This window comes from Manis pentadactyla, chromosome 3, assembly GCF_030020395.1.
Source record: "Manis pentadactyla isolate mManPen7 chromosome 3, mManPen7.hap1, whole genome shotgun sequence".
Lineage (NCBI taxonomy): Eukaryota > Metazoa > Chordata > Mammalia > Pholidota > Manidae > Manis > Manis pentadactyla.
Genome location: NC_080021.1, coordinates 185,562,868 through 185,576,228, shown reverse-complemented (window position 1 = coordinate 185,576,228; position 13,361 = coordinate 185,562,868). Strand labels below are relative to the sequence as shown.

Sequence of the window (13,361 nt, the reverse complement as noted above, 5' to 3'; positions counted from 1 at the left end):
TAAAGTATAACATGGAATGGTGTACAATATGCTTCAGTAACTCATACAACACTATATCTCACTCTATACAGTACAGAGAGTATGATCTAAACTTTACCAAAATAAGTTTCTCAAAAGGAAATCTTATGTCTAAACCAAGGTACAAGAAAGTTAACAGTGGTTTATCTCTGAGTCATGCAAAGAAGCTTCAAGTGGGAAGAGAAACTTTTAACTTCTTATCCACATACATTTCCATACTTTATATAATTTTTACCATGATAATGTACTTTGTGATATTTTTAGAATACTTTTAAATTATTATTCTATTTATTAGTGTTACTTTAATGTTTAAATTAACTAATCATAGGGTATATATTCACTTCAAGACAATAAATGTTAAAATATTATCGAAAGAATAAATCATTGATATTCTCTAACAAGCAGATATTTCTAAGTCATTATAATAAATAGTCATAGAAAACTAATTGACTTGAAGGGAATGCTTTTAGTGTGGATTCTTAATGAACACCAGTTTAGAGTCCTAAACTGAGCTAGATGTTACAGGGAATTGAGTGAAAGAAGATAGAATGCCCTCAGAGATGGCCAACAAGACAAAAATGAAACAACTAGCAAACAATTTTAAATAATATGATAAAATGTATTAATGGTTTTTAAAAATCTAACCAGACTCACCAAAAGGCAACTCAAATCTTGTATCAAGCAGAATTTTATGGGGAGTTGGGTTTTTAGTTCCACAGATCTCATCATCTTTCATTAATGTCTCTGCCTCCAATGTGGACCACTCCCCAGGACCTTCCTAGAAAACAGAGATGTAAGATTAAACTTTTCTCTTTCTTGACTCCCCTTTTGGTGTTAAGAGCCAGGTGTTTTTCTCTGAATCTCCTTGTTGGAGAGCTTTAACCACTCACATCCTGATGAGGCAAACACACCTCTGTCACCACTTGCCTCTCCTACATGTGAATTGTCTTCTCCCTCTGCTGTGAGAAAGAAAGCAGCTTTCACTGTGCTCAGCTCTCTGCAATCCCACTGAGGATAGAATTTCCAGAGTACCAAACTCAAAACTGAACATTCATTGATCAATATTTACTCTGCACAATTCTTAATGACTGTGTCATTTAATATGTGTTGCTACTTCTAATAGTAAAAAGCTACTAATATTACTAGTTAAGTAGACCTGAGCTGGAGCCACAGTAAACTGCCTATCAGCCTAGGGAAGTAGCTTGAGCTGAACTAAAAGAAATTTAGGTAACAGAAGCACTCCTTCACTAGCCCCACTTTCAGAGAAAACTCATAGTCCATGTTAAAGCCAAATAGGAGCACAATAGATTCTGTCCAGGTTCAAAGTAAACATCTATGGGGAAATGATCCTGAGGTATGTTCTACTCTGGGAAAAGGAGTAGGAGTTTAGTCTTGAAAATAATGTATAGAGACAGTGTGAATACCAATTGCCGAGCCTGATAGTTGGTTACTATCACAGTTATGTGTGATGAAAGAAGGCTGAAAACAGTTCCCTGGGGACTGGTGACTCAAGAACAAAACAGGGAACATGACCTAACCGGCAAGATGAAGAACTTTAATGGGACTTCTCCCAGGATAGTGCCTTAGAGGGAATGCAGAAACCACAGGTAACGTAGATCTCATACACAGACACACACACACAGAGAGAGAGGGAGAGAGAGAGAGAGAGAGCGCGCGAGAGAGACTATTCAGATGGGGCTGTCTACTTGACAAGGCTAATGAGGTGCACTGGCACCTCTGAGTCCAGCCACAGGGCAGAGGAAAGTTTAAACTTAAGTAAACCCCCTGAACCTCTGGGTGAGGTTAGGAATAGGCTGATTGCATGCCCTCTAATTAGAAAGAGGACAGAGCAATCTGAGATGTATGGATGAATATTAGCTCAATGAAAGCTAGGATGGGAAGAAGCAAGAGCTAGAACCATACCTCGAAATGGGCAATGCACTGACTGACCTCATCTGACTGACGAATAGTCTTCAGTGCAATCCACACAGTCCCCATCATCGTGTCCCAGATCAGTCCTTTGTTCCACACCTCCACACTCAAACCCAGGTCCAGGCGACTAATCTCACTAAAACAAAAAAGAAAGCCCCTTAAAGAAAGCCAGATAAAATCAAAGAAACAGCTACATCTCCTGTTTTGCTAAACCTTTAATACTTTAGCACCAGGATCCCATCGTCAGGGAAAACTAAAATGTCCCATAATGCTGCAACAACTTTTTTATTTTTAATTTTTTATTAAGGTATTATTGATACACACTCTTATATACACTCTTTCAAGGTTTCACATTAAAAAACAATGTAGTTACTACATTTACCCATATTATCAACTCTCAACCCCTACCCCAATGCAAGCACTGTCCATCAGTGTAGTAAGATGCTACAGATCCACTATGTGCCTTCTCTGTGCTACACAGTTCTCCCTGTAATCCCCCACACCATGTGTACTAAACCTAATACCCCTCAATCCCCTTCTCCCTCTCTCCCCACCCACCCTCCCACAGCCCTTCCCTTTGGTAACCACTAGTTCATTCTTGGAGTCTCTGAGTCTACTGCCATTTTGTTCCTTCAGTTTTGCTTCATTGTTATGAGGGAAATCATTTGGTACTTGTCTTTCTCCACCTGGCTTATTTCACTGAGCATAATGTCCTCCAGCTCCATCCATGTTGTTGCAAATGGTAGGATTTGTTTCTTTCTTAAGGCTGAATAGTATTCCATTATGTACCACCTCTTCTTTATCCATTCATCTACTGATGGACACCTAGGTTCCTTCCATATCTTGGCTATTGTAAAAAGTGCTGCAATATAAATCTGCAAAGAAGTAAAAAGCTAACCTTTTCAAACAATATTGCTTCTCTCTCACTTACCAACTTTACATTTCCCTGTATGGCCCCAGAAGATGACTGGTTAGCCAGAGACGGGTAAGATTCCTCAAGGGAGGAACAACCTAAGACAGGCACAGTCGCAGGGGGGCCATCAGGTGAGAAATTGGGGATCAACAGAGGTGAGGCTTAGAACCTCACCCCCGCTGTTCTGAGAGAAATCTTCTGCATCCGTGGATGTTTTGTTACCCTTGTCTAGCTTGGATTAATACCTAGTCTATAGGCACACACCTGATCATATACATTTGCCCTCTTACAGCACTAAACTATGTTTTCTACCTTTATCTTGCATCTACCTACCATTTCAGCATTTTATTAAAAAAAATAATAATAATAATAATAATAATAAGGGAGAAATGTGGGATTCACATATAAATCAAGTATAAAAATCAAACGAATATTCATATTTGACCTGATTGTTTATAGTTCATAATGCGTGATCAAAAATGAAAGTTTCTGTGATGACTGCCCTTGCACTGTTCACCATGTAAGAACTTATTCACTATGTAAGAATTTGTTCACCATGTAAGAACTTGTTCATTATGCTTCAGAAGATTGGAGACTGTTGAGAATTAGGCTTAGGGTTGATTAATGATTGTGCATTGAGTCCCCTATACAGAATTTTATTGTTGTTAACAACCACTTGATCAATAAATATGAGAGATGTCCTCTCAAAAACAAAAAACAAAACAAAACAAAAAAAGTGCTGCAATAAACATAGGGGTGCATATGTCTTCTTGAATCTGAGTTGTATTCTTTGGGTAAATTCCAAGGAGTGGGAATTCTGAGTCAAATGGTATTTCTATTTTTAGTTTTTTGAGGAACTTCCATATTGCTTTCCACAATGGTTGAACTTGCTTACATTCCGACCAGCAGTGTAGGAGGGTTCCCCTTTCTCCGCATCCTCGCCAGTATTTGCTGCTCTTTGTCTTTTCGATGCTGGCCATCCTTACTGGTGTGAGGTGATATCTCATTGTGGTTTTAATTTGCATTTCCCTGATGATTAGTGATGTGGAGCATCTTTTCATGTGTCTGTTGGCTATCTGAATTTCTTATTTGGAGAATTGTCCCTTCCTATCCTCTGCCCATTTGTTAATTGGGTTATTTGCTTTTTGCGTGTTGAGGTGTGTAAGTCCTTTATATATTTAGGATGTTAACCCCTTGTGGGATATGTCATTTACAAATATATTCTCCCATACTGTAGGATGCCTTTTTGTTCTGTTGATGGTGTCCTTTGCCATACAGAAACTTTTTAGTTTGATGCAGTCCCATGAGTTCATTTTTGCTTTTGTTTCCCTTGCTCGAGGAGATGCATTCAGGAAGAAGTTGGTCATGCTTATGTTCAGGAGATTTTTGCCTATGCTGTCTTCTAAGAGTTTTATGGTTTCATGACTTACATCCAGGTCTTTGATCCATTTTAAGTTTACTTTTGTGTATGGGGTTAAACAGTAATCCAGTTTCATTCTCTTACATGCAGCTGTCCAGTTTTGCCAACACCAGCTGTTGAAGAGGCTGTCATTTCCCCATTGTATATCCGTGGCTCCTTTATCATTTATTAATTGCCCATATATGGTTCGGTTGATATCAGGGCTCTCTAGTCTGTTCCATTGGTCTATGGTTCTGTTCTTGTGCCAGTACCAAATTGTCTTGATTATTGTGGCTTTGCAGTAAAGTTTGAAGTTGGGGAGCATAATCCTCCCACCTTTATTCTTCCTTCTCAGGATTGTTTTGGCTATTCAGGGTCTTTTGTGCTTCCATATGAATTTTAGAATGATTTTCTCTAGTTCATTGAAGAATGCTGTTGGTATTTTGATAGGTATTGCTTTGAATCTGTAGTTTGCTTTAGGCAGGATGGCCATTTTGACAAAATGAATTCTTCCTATTCATGAGTACAGGATGTGTTTCCATTTATTGGTATCTTCTTTAATTTCTCTTATGAGTGTCTTGTAGTTTTCAGAGTATAGGTCTTTCACTTCCTTGGTTAGGTTTATTCCTAGGTATTTTACTCTTTTTGATGCAATTGTGAATGGAATTCTTTTCCTGATTTCTCTCTCTGCTAGTTCATTGTTAGTGTATAGGAATGTCACAGATTTCTGTGTGTTAATTTTGTATCCTGCAACTTTGCTGAATTCAGGTATTAGACCTAGTAGTTTTGAAGTGGATTCTTTAGGGTTTTTTATGTACAATATCATGTCATCTGCAAACAGGGACAGTTTAACTTCTTCCTTGCTAATCTGGATGCCTTTTATTTCTTTGGGTGTTGCAACCATTCTTTAGGTTCCTAAAAACCTATGTAGGATATCCATAGGAAAATGTCTTTGTCAGACTTTGTCCCTCTCTCCTATGGAGCTATTATCATGATTACATTAATACAGTTTCACAGAAAGAAAAAAAAAGCCAAGCAATAAGGGCATTACTGCCTGCCTGTAATCTCCACCCTTAGGCAACAGTTTTATATGTTTTATTGTTAATACTAACACTGTCTCCAACTCTATCTATGGACTGTATACAGGAAATTTTTAGGAAAAGGCAAGAGTTCCTTACAAGATTTATGAAAGGGAGTTCATGAAAGTAGAAGGACCACTGAGAACATCTGAATTTGATAGGAACATGTAATCAGAGGCAGGTGAGGGACACCAGAACGTGCCAGTTAACACTACTCAGCCTTGGAGAACCCATTAGTCATTATCAGTTAAAGTAGGCACTGTCACTTATAAACAAAAGGATTAATACAGGTTGAGGATAAATAAAATAACTTCCCTGTAATAGCAACTAGGAAAAATATTATTTGAAAAGAAATTATTCCAGCAAAATTCAGATAACCACTAAGCAAAAGTAGTGTCAGACATGGTAGAATATCAGCTTGGAAGGGCTAACTCAAAAGTAATTATAATCTTAAGGTGGAACAAGTAAACACTTACATTAATGATGAAAACATTCTACAGAAAGCTCTTACTGAAACACAAGGTTATTTAAGGAGAAATGGAAGAGAAAAATGAAAAAAAAAAAAGCCAATTCCAGCAGAAAGGTGTTCTCAAGAAAACAGCTATTCATCACAAATTTCAGATTTGTGTTTAGAGAAAGCTTGGGTTCCCTATTGTAATATTGAGATATACGTTCTCAGAGTCAGAAATTTGGGATGTGGAATTATAGCTATAGAATTCATATTAGGTGTGTTGAAAATTAGTAAAGCAAAGAAAATTTGCCCTTTTTACATAAACACAATAGAACAGAGAATGTACTAATACGGTCATTTGTTCAGTTAATTAATATTTCCTAAGCATATATAATACATATGTCTTGATACTCTGGGGAAGACACATAATCCGGGACCCAGTTCCTGTCTTCAAAAACTTACAGCTAAATGGAGAGCTGTTCAAAGCCACAAAGTAGGTGACTAGACCCAGCCACTAAGTTAGGGTGTTAACAGTGTGGAAACTAAACTTTTGTCACAGTTTCATTATTGTTTAGCCTTGTAAAATATATGTAATGACCACAAATCTTTTGAATCTGGAAGAAAAATTGCTCAGGTATAATTACATAATATCAAAGGAAGTCTTAAATATCATCTCAAGCCAATAGAGTAAAAAAAAAAAAAAAAGCCAGAGGTTTTTACAGCTTTGATTGGACAGATAATGATGTTCTTCAGGGACCTCTGGGGAGTTAGGCCCAAACAATGAGAGTACCTTCTATAAGAAGATTCTTACCTCATCCATGTTTGCCCAGCAGGCCCAACTAAGAAAAGTCTGAGAGCTCTATTTATGCCTCATCCCCAGAGCTCTAGGAAGTTTCTTTTCTCTCTCAATGGTTAACTCAAATCAATGGTATATATGCATGTGTGTATACAAGATACTGGGCTAGGCAAACTCAGTGAGTGAAGATGACCTCCTTGCCCTTCAGAAATGAACTTAGTCCTGAAAATAAGGTACAAAAATATTTAAGGTAAAATATTAAAGGTAATAATCTTCCACATCAGAAGGAAAAAGGAGAAAGAAAGGCAGGAGACCAAAAATGGAGTTGCCAGTGACAAAAGGACAGGGTAGGAAGAATAGGAATAGATGCAGAGAGATGAAGAATGTAGCTAATCAAATCCCTGTGGTAGAAGGGGAGAAGACAAAATTCACTCAAGATGGGAGACAGAAGAAAATTCAAACATATCACAGCAGAGTTGAAAGGGGAAGTGCTATGGGAAACTGGAAAGCAAACACACAAGATTAAAGCTAGCTATGCTGATGGGAGCTGCAGAAGATCCCTATCTGTCACGTGCTGGGATCAACTGTAACAGTGATTCTTATAGCCAACTAGAAGTCATAACAAAGTAGTATTGCTCGATTTATATACCATAGCCAGACATGTGGTATGGCTAACAGTGGTATGGGAAGAAACCTGAATAAACTGTTCATAGCTGACTGCATGCTACATGTATAAAGAAAGGAATACATGGTCTCACTCATGTCAGTTTAACAAAGGAAATGAATGAGGTTTATGATCTTGAAAGAGAGGCAACCAGTGAGAAATTTGACACCACTGGCCTCTTTCTTCTTGAGACGTCAGTTCTCCCTCAGCTTCCAGGACACCACTATCTCCTGTTTCTCCTTCTTCCTCTGCTCATTCCTTTTTAGTCCTCTTTGTCCCCTCTTTAAATGCTGGTTCTCTCCAGGCTCTACCCCAGGCCTTTTTCGCAACCTATACACTTTCTGCTTAAGCTTTCTCATCTATGCCTGTGACTTCAACTGACCATAACATTTCTCCAATCCAGACTTCTTACTTTGATCCAGGTTCAGGTTTCTATCTTCTGTACCTATCTTCCTGTACTTGTCCTATAAGAACCTCAAATATAAGCTTGTCCATAACTGATCTTACATTGTCCCCTATCCTAATGAGCAGCATGCCACCCACCCAATCATGCAAGTCTTGGTTCTACCTCCTTAACATCTTCTATCCATCTTTTTCTGCCTATCCCTTCTGCTATTGTCTTAGCCCAACCCCTCAGAATCTTACTTTTTATCTATTATAATCAAGTTTCCTAAATCATACTATAAGAAGCAACATATTAAAAGCCCAGAGGATTGGAGTATTTCCCGATAAAAATAACCATCCCTTTGTGTCTCTGAGAGGCACTATAAAACTTACAAAGCAATTTCACTTCAATTTCAAATTTCACAGAAATTTTACCACATTTTCTTGTTTGATCCCCTCATGCCCACCTTCCCAAAACACAAAAATAACCTTGTAAGAAAGACAGACCTTTACAGATAAGGACACTGGCACTCAGAGAAATTAAACGATTTTTATCCAGTCCTTCAAATGATCATCTGCATTTCTTTCCCCTCTTCTAAAACAGGAAAAAATTCCCATGAAGACAATAAAAAAGGAGTATCAAGTTTTTAAAGCCAGAGCTTACAACCATAATACACTAATTTTTCTGTCATATATATGATAAATTCTACTAACAGTTACTCATTTTTATTATTAGATGATGGTAGAGCATTTTACTCCATAAAGCAAAAGGATTATAAGCACAGATATCCTTATTTTCTAAAGCAGGTGCCTTGGGTACACACCAACACAGTCTCTTACATGTGTAACCACATTCCTTCAAGGAGCTTTCTGAGAATCAAAGAAAGTTTAAGTTATGTTTAATATCATGCTAAGTATCTTGGCCTATATCCTAATTCTACCCACTGGGAAAATCTAAGTAGTATTTTCACCCACATAAATTAATTAGTTTACTTGCATTCATAATTCATCTCTAAGAACAGATCACAAATCCAGGAGAGAGCAAAACTGCAGATGTACTTTACCTACATACAACTCACTTGTTCCTGTAACTCTGTAGTTTTCAAAATGAATATTTAACATGTTAACATATTAAAATATGGAACATATTTTATAAATATTAGACATACACAAAATCTTCAGCCTCTAACTGTTTACTCCAGGGTTACCTTGGAAATTACCTTGGAAAGATTATCAAATATTAAAGGCACTATGCTGCTGCAAAATACTTACAACATAAAATCTTGTTCCCAGGAAGGCTGATCACCACGAACTGCTACAGTTGTGCTTTTCACATTCTGCACTTTCAAGGTCACGTATGTGTTAAATTTATCTTTGAAAAAATGCAAAATGAAGATACAACTTAGTGCTCAGATAATTACCCAATCTCACAAAGCCCTTGGCATTAATATCCAAATTAAAGTATTACATGAAGAAAAGATGAAGCTGTATGTTATACAATATATCATTCTTAGCATACAGAGCTGCAAAAAAAATTGGAACACACATACTATTCTCAAAAGCATTATCTATTACAGTGTTTTTCAAATTTAAGAAATATTTTATATTTGACCCAGCAGACACACATACAAATGAAAATAAAAGCTTTGTGAAATACAAGATATGATACATTGATATTTCCTAATCTATTAAAATGTTAATTATAACAAAATTGATTTTATAGCACACCTGCAGTTTGCAGACAAGATAAGTAAATTTAATAAAATATAGAAAGTAACTACCATAAGAGAAAAAGTGATAAAGGATTGCATAAGAGGAAAGGGCTCTAGCTCTTCATAGGGACAAGAACTGATGAAAAATCCTCATGAAGGAAGTGGATTTCAAATTGCTAAATCCAGGTTGGCCTAATGCACAACTTACCTAAAAAGAAATAGTATCACACAGCTGGGGAAAGGAAATTCTCTACCCTGAGACTATAAATTAGTACTAAACAAAGATAGAAAACCTGAAACTCAAAAACTCAGAAGGCTGACCTATTGCTTTACAGCACATTTGGCCTTCACCTTTGCATCAGCCATGATTAAGGGCACTGAATTGAGACTCACTTTTCTATGTAAGAAATTAATCATAACTTCATGAAATGAAAAAAAGATAACTATCATTTTTTACTCAAATTGGCAAAGAAATTGCTTAAAATTATTACCTAATATTAGAGGTGTGAGAAAATGGGCCCCATCTTGTACTTCTAGCACAAAAGGTAAAATATTTCAAGTATCATTAAAAAGTATATAGTTTTACATTTAGACATATATTTAGATATAATTTACTACAATAATACCAAGGATACATGCAGATACAAGCCCAACTATATGAGTGAATTTCCATCAACACCAGTAGTAGCAGTGTAGTAGACTACTAAGCTATGCTTTCTGACACAGGATGTCATACTCCAGTCCCCACATCTAACCACAGCTGACCAGACAAGGGATAGATGCTATCCAAGAGCAGCCAATCTATGGGCTGGCTCAAAACTGAGACCAATATGATTCCCTCTCAGAAGACTGTAAATAGGGAAAACAAAGAAATAGTGACAGTTGGTGGTTGGTGCTGAAACTCAAAGGAGAGACATAAATTTCACTGGAGCAGTCATTACAGGCTGTATGCAAGACAGGGTAAGCACAGCAAGTCAGCTGGAAGATAAGAGAACAGAACAGATTCTCAGAAAAAAGACCTAACCCAGGGCCAGTGGAAAGAGCAGTAGGCTCAGAAACTGCTTTAGTTCCTGTTACACACCTAACGTGCAGTTTTTCTTATTTTCCTAGCTTTCCAATCATGTTCTTTTTCTTCCAGTAATCACTAGTATCCTCCCTTTTCCCTAGCAGTAACCAGAGACTTTATAACTTGACATTCACAATTAAGGAAATGTGTATTAAAATAAGGAGATACCACTTTCACCATCAGATAAGGCAAAGATTTAAAAGTTTCATATTATATAATATTAATAAAGACATGGGAAAATGAACACTCATATACTTTTAGTCTGAGTATAATCTAGCAAAAACTTTCAGAAAAGCAATTTGGGAATAGCTACCAACTTTTTAAAAAATATATATTTTGGACCATTAATTCTCTACTTCTGGACTCTAGTGTACAGATACACCTGCAAAAAGAGGCAACGATAAATGTGTAAGAACCACTTACTGCTTGTAACAGCAAAAAATTGGAAATGACCTAAATATTCATCAATCAGGGACCCAGGGTACAAATCTACAACAAAATTCTGTATAATACTTTAAAAGAACCAGATATATGTATACACACACACACGACTTTCATGATATGTGGCTGGAATAAAAGCACGTTGCACAAAGATATATATAGTTGATTCATTAGTGTATGTATGCACATACACAGAAAACATCTAAAAAGGTATATAAAAATCTATAAATAGCTACTTCTGATAAGTAGAATTGAGTTTGCCAAGAGATAAAGGGATTTTAACTTTTTATTAGATATAGACAGATTTAATTAATGCTTTATACAACAGCATTCATTTTTTTCCAGCTTTACTGGGGTGCAAAAGACAATTAAAAATTGTATATATTTAAGGTATACAACTTGATAATTTAATATACATATACATTGTGAAATAATGACCACAATAAAGCTGATTAACATATTCATTACCACCTCACAGTTACCATTTTCCTTGAGAACACTTAAGATTACCCTCTTAGCAAATTTCAAGCATACAATACTTGTTAACTATAGACACATTTTTGTACATTAATCTCCAGAAATTATCCATCTTGCTTAACTGAAACATTGTATCTCCTTGACCAACACCTCCCCATATTATTTTTTAGTCAAGAATTTAATGAATTTAGGGAATTTAATTAACTTAATCAATGAATTAAATGGAATTAATGATTGTTTAAAAGCCTGCTTTTAAATCACAGCAAGTATGGGAGGAAAGGGCCTAATAATTAAAGGCTGACCTTACCTGGTGAACCCTGGAATTTGGCTCTTTTGACTGCAAGACAAAAAAAGAGGACACCATGAAGAATTTTTGCCAACTTATTGATTTAACCAACATTTCTTCAGCACCTACTATATGCCAAAGTTAGAGTTTAGACTAAATTTTAAGTCGAAGTCTTTAGGACAGAAAATAAGCTGGAACTTCTGATCAAAGCTGAAGGCAGAGAATTAGAATGGCCCTTAAAAGTCATCCAACCTAATCTCATACTCTGGGCAGAAATCTCTTACAGCCTCTTGACAAGGAGGTAGAGGGAACTACATTACTCCTACATCAGGAAACCAGTTTCTTGTCAGGTATCTTTCTAAAGTTATATATGTTCCTTATATAAAACCCATTATAGAAACTCCCTCCATTCCATTCATGCCAAAGGAAGAACACAATAGGACAGATCTAGACAACAGGATTTTAACAAAAGTGTGAAGTAACTTCTTTCTGGGAATAGACAGATAACAAGAGGAAATCCTGGCCAAATGATCAAAAAGAGCTGCCAAAATGTCAGTGAAGAACTGCAAAGAAAGAATCCCACACTGGGATTGCAGCATGCAACTTCTAGGAAAGGTCGAAGACTACGCTCATACCAGAAAACTGCTAAATTCCAGAAAGCACTAAGTATATCTTTCTACAAATGAAGTTGGGGCTAAGTGACACAGGGTAAAAAAATAAAAGGATATATCAAGACACAATGTCTGAAAAGGGTACTTGAAGGTACAGACTGCCATTCTCTCTGTCCTACATTACAACATCCACACCCTGCTTAAAATATTTCCAAGAGATGGGTAATTCCATAACTTTTACAAGGACTCTCCATTTTCAGACTAAAATATTAATGCTAAAACCTATTTCCTTTTATTGAAAACAGTGTGTCTTCCATTGAATTGTCTCTTAAAGTCTCATTTCAATTCCTCTTCCCAATTATTCTTCACTTAAGTGAATTAAGTAATTTCACTTAATTCAAGACTTACTAAAAGCTAAAGTAATCAAGACAGTATGGCGCTGGCATAAAAGTAGCAATAAATTAATGGAATAAATAGAAATATATATAAATATAATATGTGAAATATGTAATTATATAGATGTAAAATATATACTATCCTTACACCATATGCAAAACAACTTGAAATGAATTATGAATAGAACTAAATATAAAAGCTAAAACTATACAACATCTAAAAAAACAGGAAAAAAATCTTAGTGAACTTGGGCTAGGCAAAATGATAAAAAGCATTAAGTTTAAAAGAAAAAAAAATAGACTAGACTTAGAATTCAAAACATGTGTTCCTCAAAAGACACTATTAAAAGGCAAGCCATAGATTAGGAGGAAATATTTGCAAAACATATCCAAAAAGACTGATAAAGGATTATAATAAATCTCGAAACTCAATAGTATCAAACAACCCACATTTTAAATTAGACAAAAGATTCGAACAGACATTTCATCAAAAAAAAAAAAATACAGGTGGCAAATAAGGAAATAAAAAGATGCTCCTTATCATTATCATCAGGAAAATGTTAATTAAAACCATAATGAGATACCATGATACACACACTAGATAGCCTAAAATTTAAAAATCTGACAATACCAAGTGTTGATATGGACACAGAGCAACTAGAACTCTTATAACTGCTGGTGAGAACGCAAAATGGAACAACCACTTTGGGAAACAACTTGGCAAATTCTTACAAAGT

General features: G+C 36.0%; 1 protein-coding gene across 6 annotated transcripts in view; it reads right to left on the bottom strand.

The window, feature by feature from the left end:
* Nucleotides 1–13,361, bottom strand: part of UNC13B (unc-13 homolog B) — a 302,361-nt gene that overhangs the window by 196,210 nt on the left and 92,790 nt on the right. For 4 of the 6 annotated variants that reach the window (XM_057498808.1, XM_057498805.1, XM_057498806.1 and 1 more), the window contains exons 2-5: nucleotides 11,640–11,669; nucleotides 8,909–9,008; nucleotides 1,969–2,086; nucleotides 673–796 (exon numbers count right to left, since the gene is read on the bottom strand). In XM_057498808.1, the coding sequence (XP_057354791.1) occupies nucleotides 673–796; nucleotides 1,969–2,086; nucleotides 8,909–8,913 (247 nt within the window). In that variant the 5' untranslated portion in view covers nucleotides 8,914–9,008; nucleotides 11,640–11,669. Of the gene's footprint in view, nucleotides 1–672; nucleotides 797–1,968; nucleotides 2,087–8,143; nucleotides 8,232–8,908; nucleotides 9,009–11,639; nucleotides 11,670–13,361 lie in introns of all 6 variants that reach the window. The other 2 variants (XM_057498809.1, XM_057498810.1) reach the window with 2 other exon arrangements.